The 22,058-nt window shown below is 35.0% G+C and overlaps 1 protein-coding gene and 2 non-coding genes across 3 annotated transcripts; all 3 read right to left on the reverse strand.

The window, feature by feature from the left end:
* Positions 1 to 3,998: 3,998 nt before the first annotated feature.
* Positions 3,999 to 6,064, reverse strand: LOC113710151 (trimethyltridecatetraene synthase-like). Its single transcript, XM_027232991.2, has 2 exons — positions 5,142 to 6,064; positions 3,999 to 4,910 (listed from the first exon to the last, which is right to left on the reverse strand). The coding sequence occupies exons 1-2, from the start codon at positions 6,042 to 6,044 to the stop codon at positions 4,287 to 4,289; spliced, it is 1,527 nt and encodes a 508-aa protein (XP_027088792.1). The 5' UTR covers positions 6,045 to 6,064; the 3' UTR covers positions 3,999 to 4,286.
* Positions 6,065 to 17,408: 11,344 nt separating this feature from the next.
* LOC113710779 (small nucleolar RNA snoR135) lies at positions 17,409 to 17,537 on the reverse strand. Its single transcript, XR_003452964.1, has one exon. It is a non-coding gene; the product is annotated as a small nucleolar RNA snoR135 (small nucleolar RNA).
* Positions 17,538 to 20,012: 2,475 nt separating this feature from the next.
* LOC113710775 (small nucleolar RNA snoR74) lies at positions 20,013 to 20,145 on the reverse strand. Its single transcript, XR_003452960.1, has one exon. It is a non-coding gene; the product is annotated as a small nucleolar RNA snoR74 (small nucleolar RNA).
* Positions 20,146 to 22,058: the final 1,913 nt, after the last annotated feature.

Below are 22,058 nucleotides of genomic sequence, written 5' to 3' on the forward strand. Positions count from 1 at the left end.
GAGGAGAGAAATAAATAATTCACACTATTATTGATATCTCAAAACAATGAAAGAAAGTCACACCATAATAAACTTCACAGACTCGGACTCTCTGGAGAAAACACTCTAAATAATGTCCTATTTATAACTAAGCATCGACAGAGTGGAAGCATCAAGCCACTAAGGATAGGTTGGGTAATGTACATACCAATACACCTAGAATGCTAGTACCCTAACATTAATGACTTGTACACTGGTATTGAAATGCCTAATGTACCCCTCAAAATGGTTAGATGAAAATTAACCAACAGCCACACAACAACTCCTTTATATATATATATATATATATATATATATATAGGAAACTTGTTAATTAAGAAATTACTAGCATAAGAAATCATATATATATATATATAATAAAGTCGTATCCTCATACTTATCCCTTCATATTTTCTCTTTCCTACGTGGCTTAACGAGACGGCAAGTAGTTTCCTACGTGGATTGCTCCTTTTTTGTTTGGATATATATCAATTCTTATTTCCTATAAAAATTCTTAATATTATATGATTCTTATTTCCTACCCAAAAAAGGAACTGGAAAGCAATGCGATATAAATAAAAGAGACATAAATCTCCTCTATTAGATATATAGGAATAAATGATAATATATTTTTTTATAGTGTCCTATTCTTTTTTTTTTTAACAGCTTCATCATGGATCCTTTTTATTTTAAGATAATCTACCCATATATAGAACAACATACAAACAATCTAGACATGGAAATTAAACAAAATTAACCCGAGAAAGTTTTTACAAGACTCACAGTCCCCATGCATAATTGATGTACAAAGAGAAATGGCACTTTATCTGATTGAAAAATTCTGGAAAAGTCCATAAATAAAATGGAGTGTCATCAACCAAAGAAATAAAATCCCATTATCATAGCTAAAGAAAGATGAGAAAAAACATTAGATATTTGTTGGAGTTTTGCACCCCGAAGGCCCCTACCCGACCCTTCGTCCGTAGTGTCCTCCAATCCAAGAGAAAGGCCTCCGTCCGTAGTGTCCTCCACCCGTCTTTTTTTTTTAATATATTTCTGCTAATAATTCTTTAATCACAATACATCTCTGCCCAAATGGTGGGGAGTATTTCGTGTGTGGACCCATACCATAGGAGTTCATGCACTTAAAGGACTCGATATAGTGGAGGTGGTATTTTAAGGTCGGTAAAATCTATCTTCATAACGCATTTGTAAATTTATTACGTACAGGTTTATATACGTGCATAGTACGGGTCACATAAGGTCTTATTTCCTACCCAAAGTTATTTGGACGATTATGGTTTTATTTCCTATAAGAATTCTTAATATTATAAGATTCTTATTTCCTACCCAAAGTTACGTACTTTAAGCAACTTAAATTAAGATAAACATACTTTTAATGTTCTTATCAATATTTCTTTATATTCTTATCAATTCTTATTTCCTATGTCTACACTACATATAGCCTCTAATATATTGATTTCAAGCATCAAATTCATGGTTAGGTATTTCCAGTGCAAGTGGTTGGCATATTAAAGTATCGATTTTGGGTTTCCACTCCTCTTGATTATCAGGTACATTTTCTTTCAATATATATATATATATATATTTTTTAAAAAGGCATGTTGATCTTCAATTGTAAGAGCTTAGTAACATATCTTGAATTTTTTTTTGTTTTATTTTCTATTTATTTTGTATGAAGACATAGGATTTAAACAAGTACTTTCATCGTTATTTTTGTAGGATTTTTTCTAACGTGTTTGTTAATTGATTTTTGTGATCATATACTACGATGTTTGTTAATTTGCCTTCAGAAAAAATAACAAAAAACAAAAGGCACTGGAAAGTAATGCGATATAAATACAAGAGACATAAATATCTCTATTAGATATATCTGCAAATTCATTAGTTAATTAAAAGACTCTGGCCATTTACTTAATTATAATCTTTACATATTGTTATACACAAACTTGAATGCGATAAATCATTTATTTTTTTTATACTTAGTTATCCTACTTTGCTATCATGCAGTGATAATAGAAAATCAATAAATGCTGATTTACACGGACAAATCGAGGAGAATGTTCAAACAGAAAAAAACAAAAACAAGTTTTTGAATAGTAGAATATTATTTGATACTATTTACTGCACTTTTTATTTATTTTCAAGTTTTTGAATGTTATGGTATTGTTGAATGTTATTTTTTCTATTTTTGAATTATTATTCACTGAATTAGATGTTCAAATTTATATTATAAGAATACTTTACATTACAATGCGCACATAGTAATATACTTAAGACAAGTTATAATAGATTATATATTAAATATGTATTTTATATCGACATTTTTATAAATTGACTAAAGTTTATTATTTTTCGACGATTCCCGTTCAACGAACGGGTACAAAACTAGTTACCAAATAAAACACAAATTTTTAAATCATACAACTACTGAAAATCTGATGCCAATAAAATTAGTAAATAAATAAGTAGAAAAGTTTAGGCTTGGCTTATTTTGTTAACATTGCCTCTCTTAAACCAAACTCTTCATTGAGATAGGTTCAACTCTATCTAGAGCAACAGTCTCCATGCAAATCTATGTCATATTATAATTGATATGCAACTCTATCTTGTTGCCGATTTTTATTTCATCTTTACTCGTGACAGTGAATTGCACTTTGTATTTTGCAAATAATTTCCTTTGGATCAAAGTACTTATTCATACAAAGCCATTCATCACAAGAGTTACCATATTTACTACCAACGTAAGTGCCTAAGAATACAAAATCATAGTTTGCATTTTTATCAAAATGATCATCACCAAACAATTCAAGAATTCCACTACCACAATTACCAAAAAAAGTTCACAATGTCAATCAATTCTTTAGAAGTAAAATATTTTTCAACTCCAATAAATCCATATCTATCAAATCAAACATCTTACCATCATCTTGAAGAAAGTCCAAACTAACAAATTTTTCAATAGCAATTTCATCTTCTTCTTGTCTTATCAAATCAAAATTTTCTTCTTTCTTTGTCAAATTAACACATTTTTTTCAACAAAATCATCACTCCCAATTTCTCCAAATATGGTATGCAAATCTAAACTATCAACCCATTCAAAATCTTCTAAATCACCCATGTCATCTACAAATCTATCACTCTCAAAATCAACTAACCATGTCCAATAACCAAATTTTGATTTAAAAGCATCATTCAATTCAACAGTTTTCAAAACGTAATAAATATTCTTCCAAAATAAATTTTAGTACGATGAACAAATATTTTGAAGTACAGTCAAACATTGTTTTTCACATAACTTGAAAAAATAATCTAGCATTCCTCTTGACAACATGTTTTGGTAATTCATTTGTAACAATCCATCAAGAAAATTATCTAAATTGCAATGTTCGAGATATTTTTTTACTCTTAAAAATCAACAATAATATGATTCTTGGCTTTTATATTTAGGAGTTAGTATGCTATACCTTTCATTATTACATAGATCTCAAAACACGCATCATTAATAACTCACGTATATCAACGAATTCTTTCCTCTTTTTTCAAGTTTTGTGGCCTCATTGGTTGATTAACTAATTAAATTCTTCAATCTAATAATCCACAGCAATCAACAACTCTGATAAGATTCTTCTCTAATCTCTGTCATAGTACCTGTAACAATATAATAATTTTTTAGCCAATCTTATGATTGAATTTCTCACCAACTGTGCACTTCAAGACCAACCTTGTGGTCTAACTTAGTCAACCAAATACTTTTCAATAAATTTGTGCCTGAATTCTCTTACAACAGAAATGCCTTAATTCTCTGACAATGGAAACATCCAAAACTAACCTCGTGTTGGGCTTGTGATACCAATTGTAGATTCCAAATTTTAAAGTTCTAATAATAACTAATGCGCGTAGGGTTATAGATTAAAGGATGAAACAATCACTAACATATTTTTGAGAGACAAAAGAAATAAATAATTCACACTATTATTGATATTTCAAAATAGTGCAAGAAACTCATACCATAATAAAACCTTACAGACTCTTTCTGGACTCTCTTAAAAAAATATACTAAATAATGTCTTATTTATAACCTAGCAAACTTATTGAGAAAGAAACCACTTGTATAAGAAATTACCAAATAAAATATTAATTTCTAGATCACACAACCACTAAAAATCTGACACTAACAATTTTTAGGTTTGGTTTATTTTGCCAACAAGGAACACATTTCAATTTTCCCTTAAATCATACGATCTCTAGTAGAGATTGACCGGCAAACGTGGTTCTGGGATCATAGCAACTGGAGTCCTTGGATGAGTTATGAATCCGTAGAGTTCTTCCATGCAAATTTCTTCTGGTTTCATGCCATGAGGCAATTTCCAGTTGAATCCATGCAACAAGTTGGCCAACGTTGATCGAACAAGTTTGAGTCCAAGGTTATCGCCTGGGCACCTCCTTCGACCTGAGCCAAATGGCAATAACGCAAAGTTTTGTCCCTTCATGTCAATATCCTTCTCCAAATACCTTTCTGGCATGAACTCTTCAGGAGAATCCCAATACTTTGAGTTCCTCCCTATACTCCGTGTGTTTATAAACACCACTGTTCCTTTAGGAATGTGATAACCAGCTACAGTGCCATCCTCAATGGCATGGTGGGGTGGAAGCAGCGTTGCTATTGGATGTAACCTAAAGGTTTCCTTTATGATCGCCTCTAGAAAAGGTAGCTTTGAGAAATCAGCCTCTTCCACCCACTTATCTCTCCCTATCACTCTATCAAGCTCTTCGGTTGCCTTTTCAATGAGATGTGGATGTTTGAGAAGTTCATTCATTGCCCATTCTACTGTGGACGCCGAGGTATCGGTACCACCAGCCAGTAAGTCCTGGACATGATCAAATCTTGGTAAAATTAGTCTTGCCATGATCAAATGCTGATGAAGTATCATGCTTGACAACATATTGAAAGCAGAAAACCTCTTAATCAAAAGAAAAAAGACAGTTATATTTAATGGCACATTATAGTAAGCTAAACTAAAGTGCTAGCTTTAAGTTTCAGTAAGTTAAAGAGGTATAGAGATCTGGAAATTTGATTAACCAATGATAAGAAATAGCACCAGAATTAGCCCTTTCATCTGATCTTCGGTGAGTTTAACCTGGAGATCAGGATCTTCAGCATATTGCAATAGAATGTCCACCATGTCCTTAGGGATAAAATCTTTCTCCGTTTTCCTCTTGGCCCGATGATCATCAAGCACATGGTTATGGAATCTATCAAATTTCTTGTAAAGTTCTTTCATTTGCTTTACGCAACCTTGAAGGTCAAATCTGTCGAGCCACGGAATCCAATCCCCAATATTGAACACACCACCCAGCAAAAACCAGGTATCTATCATCTCTTGGAGTTCTTCAAAGGTAACTACAGATCCATCCCCTTCAGATTGGGCAAAGTACTTGTTACTCAAAACCATTTGGCATGCAGCGGAGAGTGTAAAACGGATTAGATGATCTCTCAAAAGTACTGGCTTTCCTGAGAGAGCATACAAACGAGACATGAAAGCATGCCTTTCCTCAATGCGCATGCTCTCGTAGCGGTCAAGTCGTTTTGGACTAAATATTTGGGTTAGACAAATTTTACGAACTTGTCGCCAGTGTGGACCATATGGTGCCCATAACATGCCGGAGCAGTTGTAGCTAGTGTATTTGGCAGCAGCAGTTGTAGGCCGAGAGGCGAAAATGTTGTCATGCGTTTGCAAGAATTCTTTTGCCATTTCAGGGGATGAAGCTACTACAACAGGGCTGGAACCAAATTTTAGTTGCATGATTTCTCCATATTTCTGGGACAATAAGTGTAAGGATTGATGTGGGTTTGAACCGAGGAGGTTCAGGTTGCCAATAATAGGCCATGGTTTTGGTCCTGGTGGATGATTTAGCTTGAGGCGTTTGTGAGTGGATACTTTTGAGAGAAAAACCAATGCAACAAGCCATGCCAAGGCTAGGAGTAGCCAGGTGCTTTCCATCAGGGCTGAATAGCAAGTGGTGGTTTAAATGCCAAACTCCAGCGGGGGTTTTATAGACATGGTCAAGTTTGATCATGTTAATGTCTGTACGTGCCACATGCATTGGCTTTGAATTATTTCAGAAACCTTCCCTAAGGTTTTTGTGAATACCACTTTATACTTCTAGACTTTTGAAAATCTCATTGACCTCCCCTAAATCAACTCTTTTGTAACATGTTCAGGAACTAGGAGCAAAGTAAGATTAAAAGATTCATTTAAGTAAACAGAACATATTGTTACTTCAAAATTGCCCTTTTAGTTGTCTTTCTTGTTCATTCATTACCCAAAATCCATATGAGGATTAATAAAAGATTTAAAAGCCAAAGAAAAATGGTATAGTGGTTGTTATTGTAATGCAACTAAATATAGCAACAATAACTATTAAGCACATCATTTTTGAAATAGTAACAGTTACTTATGCTGCTGAAAATGCATATGAACAGAGTTGAGGTGAAAAAAAATCGAAACATTGATGCACAGATTTTGAAAATATAAAGTAAAGAATTAGAAAGAACAAGTAAGGTCTCTTAAAATTTAAGAGGGAAGTCTTACAATTTGCCAAATCTTTCACTACTAGTGAACAAAATTGTTGTTCTAATTGCAAGGCCACAGCCAGAAACTTTTGAGTCACAACCAAAAATATTTTTTTTTGAGAGCAGAGAAAATTAAAAAAAACCCTAAAACAGGCTCTAATTTTGCTAGTAAAATAATAATATGAAGGCAATGAAATTAATGAGTTGAACAGATTGAGTCAAAAATGGTAGGTAAACTGGTGTAAAAAATATTGCACTTTCAAATATATAAGATTCTGATTTGGGACTAAAATATATTTGGCACTTGGATTAAAGATAGGGCAAAATTAAAAAGGAAGAAAAGCAAAAGAAGACAATCATACCAATTTTTTTTTGGTTGGAAAGTATTTTTCCAAAATGAACCTATAGTATTGAGGGTAAAAACATCAATTAGTGACTTGTGATGTAGACTTTGAACGACAAGAGAGGTAAGTAATATTTTTAGAAGTTTAATAGTGTTGAATAATATTTTCAGAAGCCTCAAGGGAGATTCCTAAAATTATCCCTTGTTTCTTTAGGTTAGAAACCACCAATTGTGTTAGAACTTAATTCAAAAAATCGTTCACAATGTTCTCAAATTTTGTTAAATGAATGTTTTCATTTTTCATTTTTAAAATATTAATTTTACGTCTCTTACAAATTCTAATCTGTAAAATTTGGTGCCTCTTAATTTTTCAACCGCTTTTAGCCTAAAATCACAACGTATCTCACATGTTACTATTTTTTAGGCATGAAAAGATCAAATCTCCGCCCTCACAGGAGTAATCTAGCGGTAAGTGAGCTTTTAAGGACTCTTGAGATTCTGGATTCGAATCTTATTCTGGATTTAAACCCCTGTGACTTGTCCTGGGTCGCTGAGCGGGGGCCGTGGTGCACTCTTCTGGTTTGATGTGCCAGTTCGGGTCCTAAAAGTCCGAGTCGGGGCATGTTCCGGATTATAAAAAAAAAAAAAATCAAATCCCGATTGTTTAGGGTAATTTCTTCAAATATTGTTAAAAAAAAAAGTTGACAAAACGAATTGAGTTGTGGATCTATTCTTCATTTAGGGGCACTGATTTTGTCTATGGTGTGGCACGTGTATTTCATTCGACCCTGAAACACTTTTTTTTTTAAATTTTGAATTTGTTTTTGAAATGTTACTTTATTTTTTTAATTTTCGAAATAGGGACAACATACTACGTGCCGTCCCTATATTGCAAAAGATCCCCTCCAAGAGGGACCCTTCTGTCAAAACAAAAAAGAATAAAATAGGGGTTTGCATGTACTCCACTACGTGCCGGATTTGCTTTTAATTTACCCATTCACAATAATTTCATTGTTTTCCACATTTTTTTTTTCATTCCACGTTTATGCACGTACATGAATAGTTGCGGCAGCCGCCTTTGTATTTATTTTAATATATCGCAAAACATATCACCAAATCCACTGTTCTTCTTCGGAGTCTACGTACCTCACCCTGTTGATGCCTTAATTTGCTGCCCTTCAAAATATATTATTGTCTATTACTGCCATTTGCTAATCAAACAGCAAATAAAGCTAAAACATTAATTTAACAGCAGCTAGTACGATCGTATTGATCTTACAATTAATTTGTTTCCAGAAAAATGAAACGAAAAGGATTACTATTTTAAAACTCGATCACCATTTTTTTTGGGGAAAAAGGAAAAAAAAGAAAAGAAAAAAATGGGTCTTGAAGTTTCGTATGGTGCATCATCAAGAGGGAAAGGGCAGAAACTAAAGCACCTAACAATATATATGCACACCAAACTGCACCTAATTAAATAACCACGGCCCCCATCTTTTTAATTTTTTGGCAATATAGTACCTGTGAAGCCTATTTTGAAAATTTAAAAAAATATAAAGTAACACTTTAAAAAAATTTAGAAATTGAAAAAAAGGTATTTGGGTGCTACATGTAGGATTGCAAACGAGTCGAATCGAATCGAGTTTTGAACTTATCGAGTTGAGCTCGACTTAATAACAGGTAGGCTTGAGCTCGACGAGCCAAGAAAATTGAGTTCGAGCTCAACTCGACTAAGGAAAAACCAGGCACGAGCTCGAGTCGAATTTGGCTCGCGAGCAGCCCGAATTGTCAGCTAGTAATATAGCTCAAATTTCTAACTCGTGAGCAGCTCGTTAACTCAAGTTTCTGGAAATTATTCTAATAAAAACAACAAATGATTACTTTTCTTAATAAATAATAAAATATTAGGGATATATATGTAATTTTACTATTAAAATAAAAAAAAATATATATATATATATATTCGAGCTCGTGAACTAACGAGCTTAACATTTTGAACTCGAATTCGATTTGGCTAGCTCGAGTTCGATTCGAGTTCGATATTGATCGAACTCAAGTCGAGTTTTAACTTGAACCGCTCGCGAGCGACTCGATTCGTTTGCAGCCCTAGCCACATGCAGTACATGGGGTATGACAATATCGGTATTTAAGAACAAATCCAACACTGACTAGATTTTGCCAACTTTTTTTAAAACAATATTTCAAGAAATTAGCCTATTTGTTTAGGGGCAAAAATAAATATGAAACAGGTTCGATCTTAATTTTTTGAGGAGAAAAATGAATATAATTCAGATTAAACTCCACTTTTTTAGAGAGAAAAATAAATATAAATTAAGTCATTTATTTAACTACAAATGGTATCTAATTTTTTTGCTCCTAAAAAACAATTACATCTAAGTTATGTGATGGATTCAGATGAAAAGTAGTCAGAAACTTAGATTGGAATCAAATTTTACTGATTTGAATTTGTATGAGACGTAAAATTAACATTCTAAAAGCGAAGGCTGAAAAATTCATTTGGCAAAATGTAAGAAACTTTTTGAATGATTCCCCAACTTCACAGCAACAGTGAGTGGCCTCTTCAACTTCACTAGGTCAAGATTATCTATCAAGTATGCCCATCAAATCACTTTTTCCCATTGATAAACTTTTTAAAATAAAAGAGCATGTAGAACTTTTTAGTTGATGAAACTCTAGATCCCGCGCCTTTATCTTGAATCTTAAAGAAAAATCCCAGAACTCATGTTTAGACAACTATTTCCTCCTAGAAAATGTTCCGAGTAGTCCTATGTATAATATCCTAAAGTCCAGCACCTAGTCCAAATGTCCAAAGAAAGCGGGTTCGCGCGATTTTCGACCAAGTGCAGCCAGCACAACTTGCGTCCATTCTTCTTCAAGTTCAATCTTCCACACGTTCACGCAAGTTAGGCAGCTTTCATCATCAAGCTCAAGTTTCACGTGCAATTCCAAGCCCATTTGCATCAAATCCTCCTAAAACCAAAAACACAATCACGTTGTGCACCGATTATTCATATAAAATTATACCCCTATCATTAATTTGACAATGAATGATATGAAGGAAAGAAACGACGTCTCCTATTAGGACACTTTTTCTAGCATCTTATCTTATCTTGGTTGTGCAAAATAAAAGGGCTTGCTGCGTACACGTTTCAACATCCAACTGCGGAACTTGCGTAAAATGTCCTCTTCCTGTCAATGAGTAAAACATGTACAGTTTACTTCTTAGAAGGAACCGAGACATTCATTGCATCTACAAAACAAAAAATGTCTCCGGGTGGGTGTCACTTTGTTAGGCTTCGGGTAATTGGATCAGCAAATTGGGTCAGCGAATTAGGGAAATTGGGCAGAACGATGTCGTTCCAATTATTGTATATTCAAACGGTAGTTATAGGCGGTTAGGCTTAATTGTTGAATAAATACGCGTGGGACCCATTTGTCTAGTCAGCTTATGAATAACAGATTCAGTTGTCTTCACTCTCACTTTCTCTCTCTTCAAATCTCTCTCTCGCCTGTTCCCTCTTTCTATCTCTCTCAATCTTCTTCCCAAATTCTTCCACTACTTATCAATTATACAATTTCTACTCCAGAGCATAACAATTGGTAATCAGAACTTAGATCCTTGGAGTACGAACAAGTTCCATGGCGGAAGGTACGAGATTCAGATCATTGGAAGAGCAAGTAAAACGGCAAGAAGTCAAGCTCCAAGAACTGATGGAATCTTTGCTCTCCCAGCAATCAGAGCAACAACAGCTTAAAAACAATCTGAAATTGGAATTGGAAGAAAACAACAAGCGAATGGAGAATCTGTTGACAGGAATGGAGCAGAACTTCAGCAATTCCTTTGATCAGAAGTTCACCGCACTCCTATCAAAGATGACTACTGCGAAGGACAAGATCACGGATAGAGAGGAAAGAATGACGGTGGATCAGATGCCACTTCTCCCTACACCCCAGCTCATCAGAGATTACAACCTGAAGGAGAACAACAGAATACCTACAAAAGAGATTGGGGTAAGTTTCAGCTTCCTAATCCACCTAAGATAGACTTGCAGTTGTTTACTGGGGAAAATCCTCGGGAGTGGTTACGCAAATGTGATAAATACTTTATGAACTATCAAATTCTGGATCATTAGAGGGTCGAAATTATAGAGATGTATTTAGATGGAAAGGCTGACAAGTGGTTCCAAGGGGTAAAACTTGAAAAACCTAGATTGAGTTGGTCAGAATTTGGAGATCTGTTATGCAAAAGATTCTCAGATAGTATTTGCCAGGATGTGGTAGAAGAATTTAACAAATTGCTACAAGAAGGCAGTGTGGGAGAATATCAAGAAAAATTTGAGGAGTTAAAACCATTAATGTTGATTAAGAACAGGAATTTGGATGAGAACTATTTCATTTCTAGTTTCATTAGTGGCTTAAAAGAAGAGATCAAACCTATGATTAGAATGCTGAAACCTGCTACATTGACTGAGGCCTTTGAGTTATCTCAATGGCAAGAGTACTCGCTCAAAGTGCAGCATAAAAGCTCCAAACAATCTGGGGAGAATAGGTTTGGAATTTCAAAGGGGAGCACCATAGTTGGAGGCAGCAACGCCTATAAGGTTCCTGTCAATAATACTCTTAAAACTTCTAGGTTCAGTAACAGAGTGCAGGAGGACACTAAGGAACTGAAAAAGATCTCAACACAGGAACTACAATTCAGGAGGAGTAAAGGACTGTGTTTCAAATGTGGTGAGAAATACAGCATAGGCCACCAGTGCAAGCTAGGACATGTGAACTGTATGGTATTGGAGGATGAAGAAGATGCTGTCTTTGAAGATGCAATAGGGGAGCAGGATGAACAGACAGGAAATCCAGGGCAAACCATGGAACTGTCCCTACATGCATTGTCTGAGTCTCTAAAGAGGAAAATAATTACACTGATAGGAATTCTGGATGGGGAGAAGGTCTTTATATTGGTAGATATTGGAAGCTCGGATAGTTATATCAACAGTGAGATGGTAATTGGGATGGATATTGAGTACAAATGGGTTAAACAACCATTCTCTGTCATTATGGGGAATGGCACCACTGTGACCAGCAATGCTATCTGTCCTAATGTGCAATGGAAAATCAACCAGCACAGTTTTAGATTCGACTTAAAGGTGATGGAATTAGGAGGTTGGGATATCATACTGGGGGTAGATTGGATGACACACTTCAGTCCTATCACATTTGACTTTCAACAACTCAGGATATCCCTGCACAATGAAGGAAATGAAATTCATTTACATGGACAAGCAGAGGACTGTGATATGGATTTAATTAGAGGAAAGGATCTGAGGACATTCATCGAGTACAAGAGACAAATGTGCATGGCACTGAACTGTAAGAGTAAAACAGAAGAAGGGACAGAGACTATACCACAGGAAGTCTTGGAGTTGCTTCAAGACTATGAGGATGTGTTTCAAACTTCCAGCTCCCTACCCCCTAGCAGAAGTGTTGATCATGAAATTCACCTCAAGCTAGAGGCATAACCCTTTTTCCTAAAGCCCTACAGGTATCCTCACTGTTACAAGGAGGAAATAGAGAAACAGGTGGCAGAAATGCTTCAAAAGGGCATAGTTAAGGCCAGTAATAGTCCTTTTGCCTCCCCTGTGTTGTTAGTTAAAAAGAAAGAAGGGACTTGGCATTTTTGTGTAGATTACAGAAGATTGAATGAAATGACCATCAAGGACAGATTTCCAATACCTAATGTAGATGAATTGTTGGATGAGCTTGCTGGTTCTGTCTATAAAACAAAATTGGATCTCACAGCAGGATACCACCAGATCAGAGTTAAGCAGCAAGACACCTTTAAGACAGCTTTTCAGACTCACTGTGGACATTTTGAGTTCCTGGTCATGCCTTTTGGACTCACTAATGCACCAGCAACATTCCAGTCACCGATAAATCAGGTGTTTCAACCTTATCTAAGAAAGTTTGTATTGATTTTTTTTTATGACATTCTAGTGTACAGTCCTACCATGGATGCTCATGTCCAACATTTGAGAACTGTGTTTGAGGTTCTGAGGAAACATCAGCTCTTTGTGAAGAAATCTAAGTGTGCCTTGGCCCAGACAAGGGTTGACTATTTAGGCCATACCATCACAGATCAGGGGGTCAGCATAGATTATTCAAAAGTCAGTAGCATCCTTCAATGGCCTGTGCCCCAGTCAGTTAAGGAATTGAGGGGTTTTCTTGGGCTTACAGGTTACTATAGGAGGTTCGTCAAACATTATGGCCTTGTGTGTAAGCTACTCACTGAGTTGTTGAAGAAGGACAATTTCAGGTGGAACAGTCAAGCTCAGGAATCCTTTGAGCACTTAAAAAAATTAATGTGCTCAGCACCAGTTCTTCAGTTACCAGATTTTAAAAAGCCTTTTGTGGTAGAGACAGATGCTAGTGGAGGAGGAATTGGGGCTGTTTTAATGCAAGAAGGCCACCCCATTGCCTTCCTGAGCAAGGCACTTTCAGCTAAGAACTTGGGGCTCTCAGTTTATGAAAAGGAGCTCTTAGCTTTGGTAATGGCTGTCACAAAATGGAGGCATTATTTAATGGGGAATCACTTCATTATAAGGACAGACCACCAGTCACTGAAGTACCTCCTGGACCAGAAGTTGAACACTGCTATCCAACATAAATGGATGACCAAGCTTTTGGGGTTGGATTATAAAATCGAATACAAGAAAGGGTCTGACAACCAGGTGGCAGATGCCTTATCCAGGAGGCATGGCCCTGCACACCAGAAAGGGATGGGGTCCTGCTTAGCTATCACCTCTGTTAAGCCTGGTTGGATGGAAGAGTTGCAAAGGAGCTATGAGGGTGATTCCCAATGCCAGGATATCTTGAGCCAGCTAGTTCTAGACCCCAGTTCCCATGTGGATTACAGCTTGCTGGATGGAATTCTGAAGTACCAGGGGAAGATTTATGTAGGAGGTGCCAACAACATCAGAAGCCAATTAATTCAGACCTTACACGACTCAGCTTTAGGGAGGCATTCAGGTCAGAAGAACTACTGGCAGAAGCTCAAATCTCTGTTTTATTGGCCTGGAATGAAACAGGAAGTGATAGCCTATGTACAGAGCTGTGACACTTGTCAGAAGAACAAAGTTGAGCATGTTCCTTATCCTGGATTGTTGCAACCAATTCCAATGCCTAAGCAAGCGTGGCTTCATATCACTATGGATTTCATTGAGAAACTACCCAAGTCTCAGGTGTATGACACTATTCTGGTGGTGATTGACAGGTTCACTAAATTTGGACACTTCATCAGGCTTACTCATCCTTTCACAGCTAAGATGGTTGCTCAGAACTTCCTAGATCAAATTTACAAAATGCATGAATTACCAGAGTCTATCATCACTGATAGAGATAGGGTGTTCACTAGTGTGTTCTGGAAGGAAATGTTCAAGTTAGTGGGAGTGGAGCTACATTACTCATCATCCTATCACCCCCAGACTGACTGTCAGAGTGAAAGGTTGAACCAATGTGTAGAAAGCTATTTGAGATGCATGACAGGTGAACTTCCTTCACAGTGGAGTAAATGGCTCTCATTAGCAGAATGGTGGTACAACTCAACTTTTCACTCCAGCCTGAACATGACACCTTTTGAAGCACTCTTTGGATACAAGCCTACACCGTTGCCACTGGGGCCTTATCTGGACTCAGTAGTGCCTACAGTGTCTGATATGGTTCAGGAGAGAAGTAGAATTGCAGGTTGCATAAAGGAACATCTGGCAAGGGCTCAACAAAGGATGAAGCATTATGCGGACTAGCACAGGACTGAGAGGAGTTTTTCTGAGGGAGATTGGGTGTTCTTGAAGCTGCAACCTTATAGGCAGCAGACTGTAGCAGTGAGGAAATGTCTCAAATTGGCAGCAAAATATTATGGTCCATTCCAGGTGGAGGAGAAAGTGGGAGCAGTGGCATATAGGCTCAAACTACTAGCAGATGCAAGAATTCACCCTGTGTTCCATGTGTCCCTGTTGAAAAAGAAGCTTGGGCCACTACAATGAAGCTCTCCTAAGCTGCCTGAGCTAGACGAGCGTGATCAATGTCCATTAAAGCCAGAGATTATTTTAAAGCGAAGGGTCATTATGCGTGAGGAAAGGCCTGTCATCCAGTTCTTAATCAAATGGAATCACTTGGGGTATGATGAAGTTTCTTGGGAGGATAAGACCTTCATTGAGAACCAGTTTCCTGAGTTTCAGACTTGAGGACAAGTCTGAGGTTATGGGGAAGGAATTGTTAGGCTTCGGGTAATTGGATCAGCAAATTGGGTCAGCGAATTAGGGAAATTGGGCAGAACGATGTCGTTCCAATTATTGTATATTCAAACGGTAGTTATAGGCGGTTAGGCTTAATTGTTGAATAAATACGCGTGGGACCCATTTGTCCAGTCAACTTATGAATAATAGATTCAGTTGTCTTCACTCTCACTTTCTCTCTCTTCAAATCTCTCTCTCGCCTGTTCCCTCTTTCTATCTCTCTCAATCTTCTTCCCAAATTCTTCCACTACTTATCAATTATACAATTTCTACTCCAGAGCATAACACACTTCACTCTTCTGGGGCGTACTGGCGTGGAAAAATATGTTGTCGCAGCAATGGTAACACGACAATCGTAGAAAGAAATTGTCGTTAATTGGTGAATAAGACGACACCACGAGATATTCTCTTATTTAGCGGGTCCCTAGTATTGTAAATTTGATTAGGTTTGATAAAGTTTTTATCTCATATACATCACAACGCAAAAAATATTATAATAATTATTTTAAATAATACTCTATCCAAACAAACTATTCAAAATTCACCCATAGTATCACGTGTCAGCGAGGGAAGTTGCTACAGTAATTTTGGGTCTTTGCTTATCTTATAGTAAAATATTGCAAAGCATATTTGCTACCCTTCAAAATAGATTATCAAAACTTGATCACTTCTATTTTTTTTTTTGGGAAGAAGGGAAAAAAAAGAAAAGAAAAGAAAATGATGGATTTTGAAAAGTCATAACACTTCTTGAAGATGATTTTTTTTTTTCGAGATGATAACTGTTGTATAACCTATTCTATTCTAAACTACAGGGGAGGGAAAACCTAAAGATGCTTGTGTTAGAGACTAACAGGTTTACAGATCTTATTAGACCAAAGGAGTGTTTTGACATCACCTTTAAATTTTTTTCGTATGTGTAATTTTTTAAACTTCAAGAGAACTCAATAAAATTGTTAGAAACCTTAGGGGAGATTTCTGAAATTATTCCATAATTTATTTATAAAATTGAATGTGTGTGTACTTTTTATTTTAGGAAATTTTGTATTTGAATAATTTTCAATTTTTATGGAGTTTCTTAATACAAATATGGAAAGCGTTTTGAAAGGAATATTTCTACTCCAATTATGCTTTTGACTTTACGTTTATTAATTCAATCCTCTCTACCACCCCCACCTTCTTCTTCCATGAATTCAAGTAGACTCCATTAGCATTTTTAGTTACAAATTTTGCAAGCTCTTTGGTCATTAGTTCATTTAATCCTTAGTTAATTGTACATATTCGCGTACTTGGTTCCATTTGGTCGTTGGCAGAAAGCAACAGTGGATTAGCTCTAGAATATACTATCTTTAATTAATTAACAACAATGATCAGTTAAGAAGGATACATATATCTAACCTACCATGTATATACATATACTAATAATTATTATCCTACTTTGCATTTATATACTTTTTCGATTTAATCTTAACTACCCTCCCTTGTATTTATTTACTTTTTCTAATTAATCTTATATTTTCAAAAAATATAACATCTAAAATATATTTTGACAGACTTTTTTATTAATTTGATATATATTACAAGTAATTACTGCCATGCCATTGCTCCTTTAAGATGGAAAAGGAAACCTTGTCACACGTCATCACTCCACGTAGGTGATGATAAATTGCTAATGAGTATATTGGTGATATATAAATAAATAAATATATAAATATATATGTATATATATATCATTATTCTACTCTCATAGGCTGTGTATACAAGACTATATTAAATAGTTACTCTTATCGATCGTGTATACGAGGCAACTGGAAACGTAAAAGCACTTCTGAAATAACCTTACAATTGAAATAGCATTATTAATCTACGACACCACCTAGTGTAATTGAAACAACCTTACAATTGAAATAATCTTACACTAAATTAGAGTAGGTTATACAAATATTATCGTTACAATAAAAAAAAAAGTAATTGAAACAACCTTACAATCTGGCATACTTGTTCTGAAATTTTATCATTGTTGGTTTAGAATAGCAAAAGTTTTGTCCACGGACGCATATCAACATTGGGCTTTGAACTTTTACTAAAATATCTGGTTTGGAAAAGCTCATATGTCAGACTGGTTAGCAAGATGGATATATAAAAATGCCGGGAAGATGATTGTTGAAGGTTTTCAACAAGATAATGAAATACAACTGCCCATCTTCCCACAAAAAAGAATATTGCAGCAATGACAAATTAGCACAACGTCGATACACACAATCCCTGCTTTCTATAACCATGAGATGCGGGGCGAATTACTCAGATTATGGTCGAGGGAAAAAAAATTCAGACATGTACCGATCTGACAAGGTTGTAGTACAAATCTATGGGTACCGGGCCGTGTCAGCCCGGCACCCAAACTTCATCTAATTTTTTTTTGACTTCTGACAACACAGCCCGGCAGCGAGAAAATTTTTTTTTTAAAAAAGCTGTCGACAAGGTCTGATGGCTGCCAGGGAGAGCGGTTGAACAAAGCTGTCAAATTGTTTTTTTTAAAAAGCTGTCAAATTGTTTTTAAAAAAAAATGCAAAGCGGTTGAACAAAGGCAACTTATTAACAAGATGTCTATTTTGACATCTATATTGGGGATGCATTGAAATAATCGACTTATGCAAAGCGGTCCATCAATTAGTTGTATATAATTAGTTATGCATTTTTTTTTCTTTTTTTGCCTATTTTGTTTTTATATTGCACAACAAATTTTTTTAAAAAATTAAAATTTGCTAACGCTCCACTATCTGAATCGAACAATAGGTTACGTCTACGGTGGAAAGTTCACTTTTTTGCGCATAAGAAGCAGAAGCAATGCAAGAAGGCCAACTCTACTATGTGGAGACGGACGAAGAAGTATATTCGGGTACCAGAGAAAGCGAATTATGCATGGATCAAAATATTATATATTTTAAAATCACAATAAAAGTTCTCTTAAAAATTTATTGATCATCTAATGTCCAATACTTATATTTGATAAATTAAAATAGTTAATTAAATATTCTATTATAATATAAGTAACTATATGACATTGAGTCGAATGAATAATATTTTTTTTCTTTTTTTGGCATTTTAACTAGTTGTCTATTAAGTTTCAATTGAAATAAAGATTTTATAAATATTTAAATTATTCAATAAAATTATCAATTTAAGATGAACATAAATATAAACACATTAAATTGTATTATTGAAATATTTAATTTAATATGAAGGAAAGACAAGATGAAATGGCAAGAAATTTTTTAAAAATTCATATAAGTACTTTATATTAGTAATCACCTTTATTTATTATTATAATTATAATACCTGATCATAACCGATTGAAACTCATATCCGAATACTATTTACAACTAAAGTTACTATATACTCAAATTAAAATTTTCTTTTTTGCACTAAATTTTCTTTTATATTTACGCCTCAATTATTTCAAATATGAAATTCAATTAAAAAATAAAATGTACCACAATATTTGTTTTGACATATACAAAATTCACTAAATAATGTTGAAAATTTCATCCATTTTCCAATACAACAATTTCGCCCTTATTTTTTATCCAAAATTTACGCCGCCTAACGTACTAAATCCGACTATTTTTGGAGTTAATTAAATTATATTTCAAAATTTGAACAATAGAACTAGATGAAAATAGATTTGTTAAATCAATAATTACTTCTATACGATGTTAAACTAAACAAAGGCTGTTTTAAACAAAAAAATCTCATTCATTTTACAATAAGATGCAGGTATCAAATTGTTGAGAAATTATTTGTTAAAATTGTTATATAATTTTTAATAGATTACATAATTTTATAAATATAAATTTGTTGTGCAATATAAAAACAAAATAGGCAAAAAAATGAAAAGAAGAAAAAATGCATAACATGACATTGTCAAATTGTGAATACACCCAATAGCGATAAGCATTATAATAATAAAAGATGAAAATAGCGCTAAATCCCCATATTCAAATATTTGAAATTGTAAAACATGCACTGGAACTGCTACGTACTAACTTTTTTTTTTCGTTCAGTTTTTTTGCTTCACGGGAGCTGCCAGCCAATTTTTTTTTTTTGGTCCACAAGCCTGCCGACCACTTTGCATTTTTTTTTAAAACAATTTGACTGAGCCCGGCAGCCATCAGACCTTGTCGGCTACCGGGCATTGTCAGCCCGGTAGCCGATAGCTTTTTTTAAAATTAAAAATTTCTTGTTGTCGGGCTGACATAGCCCGACAGCGGTGTCAGAAGTAAAAAAAAAATTTGGATGAAGTTTGGGTGCCGGGCTGACACGGCCCGATACCCATAGATTTGTACCACGACCTTGTCAAATCGGTATATGTTCGAACTTTTTTTTTCTCGACCATAATCTGAGTAATTAGCCGAGATGCGGACACTAAAAACCCCAACCCACATCCCCAACCCACATCGAAGTGAATCATGAAAGTTATGTTAGGTTGAAAGGTATGAAGACTTGTCGTTTACTAAACAATTATCTTCCCCTCATACCAAGGGACAGAAAGCTCCCATTCTGCCAGCTGTTCTTTACTTCAAAATTGAGGGCTGTAAATAAGGTTGCAACAGTTTATCAATTTAAGAAATTAATACTAAAACATCCATGACAGACAAGCTAGCCTGAAGCCCACAAAATCCCATTAGAAAACACCAAGTTATCCTTGGTTTGTTCTAATAATTAAAGGAAGACGACTATATAATCAAAATGTATCATCGTTTACTGAACCCTGGATCATGAAGCCCAAGAGGTTCACCCAATAACAATGCCAAGTTTTTTCCTCCTGAAGTTTACGAGAGACGCGTTCACATTAAACGGCAACAGCCCCCTGCTTTTTTCATCAGGTTATACTGCCGACATGTCCAATCAAAAACTTTAAATAGCGAAAAAAACATACATATAGAGCAGGAAAAGAACTAAATGGCCATCAAAAAAGTAGATCAAAGCAATCGATACCTTGAAATGAACACGGAGATCAGATCCCCTAGCTTTGCAGGCTGCATTTTAAAAAATTTTAACAAAATTAGCGCACAAGCCTAAAAATTCGATGATAAAATTTTTGAAACAAATCCAAGAATGAAAAAAACAAAATCAAAATCTAGTCTAAAACCAAAAAAAAAAAAAAAAAAAGGAGGAAAAGAGCAATTACACTTGGTAGGGTTATCGGGCTCCCTTTAGTACTTCACCTGAAAAAGCACCCCCAAAATACCAAAAAGTTGTTGTAATTAGAGGATTTTGACATGAAAAGTCAAAACCAAATATGCTATTAAAAAATTAAACAATAATTAATTAATTTTGAATTTCTGCTACACATGCTTTTTAAAAAAGTAACCCTAATCTAATATCCAAATCCAAGTTAAACAATAAACAAGTTCCAAATGTTTAAAGATTATTCGTAAACCCCTACACTTTTTGAACAACCAAACAACAAAATTAGGTCTCTACCACCGTACCCCCACATCTAGGACCACTACCACATCACTTTCAATAACCCCGCCACCAAAATATTGCTACCCATCCAACTACTGAATATGCTAGTTATTTCACATTTAAAGGTTCCAACAAATTAAAGTTACATACCATAAGCGAGAACCGGATCAAAGTATTCATTTTGCGGCCTAATTGCCACTCCATTGTTGCTTCAATGTCGATGATACCCAGCTATTGTTGAACCCGACAGTGCTAATTGTCTCTTGCTCTTCTCCCTCGACAAAGATCCTCAAGCGAAGATGAAGAGGGGTAAGGAAAAGGGGTGTGGTTCGACTTGTTTGGTTGGGTTAGGGAAAGGGAAGAAGATGGAGTTGTTCACTTTTTGCTTGGAAAATACGAACAAAAATGCCCTTCTTTAAAGCATATTGCCATTCGTGTGATTTGGCTTTCCGGTTGCAAAACCGGATAACTAGCCAAAAGGGCCACGGGTTCCAATTTTACAAGTTCGAGGGCTAAAAGTTGACTACAAATAGTTAGATGGCTTAATTTTACCTAAACTAAAAGTTCAAGGGCCAAATGGATAATTTGTCCCATTTAATTATATTTGGCCCTAAACCAATTCCAAGTCCGTTCGTTTTCGGAATATGATCCTGGTGATTAGAACGTCAAGATATGAATAGAGAGGGGAGAATGAGTTCAACCATTAACTGATACAAAGTAGGAACCTTTTTAGGAGAGGCTAGAAATTTTGATTCCTATTCACTATTTGGTGTAATTGAGAATGAATAATTTCTCACTAAAAGTGTTAATTTTGATGACAAAGAAATTATGGATTCAATTCTGGGGTGGCTAAATTTGTTGGAAATTGTGCAATTGAAAATTTTATTGGAAATACTGTCAAATGGAAAAATATATTTCTTGGTTTTTTGAGAATTACTTGAATCCAGATGATTATCATGTCAAGACTGTGATGGCTCTAATGGCATGTGTGGGTGAATATGGATGAATTCTTCGATCAAGCAAAATAAGTAGTCATATCATATACACATATATAAGTCTAATCCCTTCCTATGCTCGAAGATGAAGATTGGTAATAATTATAATTTAGAGTGGGACATTTTCTACACTGCAACAAAGTGTTCGATTAGTTTTTGAGTTTAGTTTACTAAAGATAATTTTAGCACTACTATACTAAGCCAATTAGGGTTTTATTTATTAAAAGCTATTTTACTTGCGGGTGCAATCAAGTCCAATGAACTCGAGTAGTGCATTAAGTTAAAAACTTGGATTCAAGTTTGAGGTCGGACACGTTGAACTCTTG

Source organism: Coffea arabica, chromosome 9e (assembly GCF_036785885.1).
Source record: "Coffea arabica cultivar ET-39 chromosome 9e, Coffea Arabica ET-39 HiFi, whole genome shotgun sequence".
In the NCBI taxonomy this organism is placed as follows: domain Eukaryota; kingdom Viridiplantae; phylum Streptophyta; class Magnoliopsida; order Gentianales; family Rubiaceae; genus Coffea; species Coffea arabica.

Bases quoted from the DNA above. Each gene is read 5' to 3' on its own strand.
- LOC113710151 (XM_027232991.2), bottom strand. From the start codon at position 6,044: ATGGAAAGCACCTGGCTACTCCTAGCCTTGGCATGGCTTGTTGCATTG. The intron at 4,911-5,141 runs GTGCTATTTCTT...GATCATGTCCAG, and splicing joins AGATGAAAGGGCTAATTCTG to GACTTACTGGCTGGTGGTAC.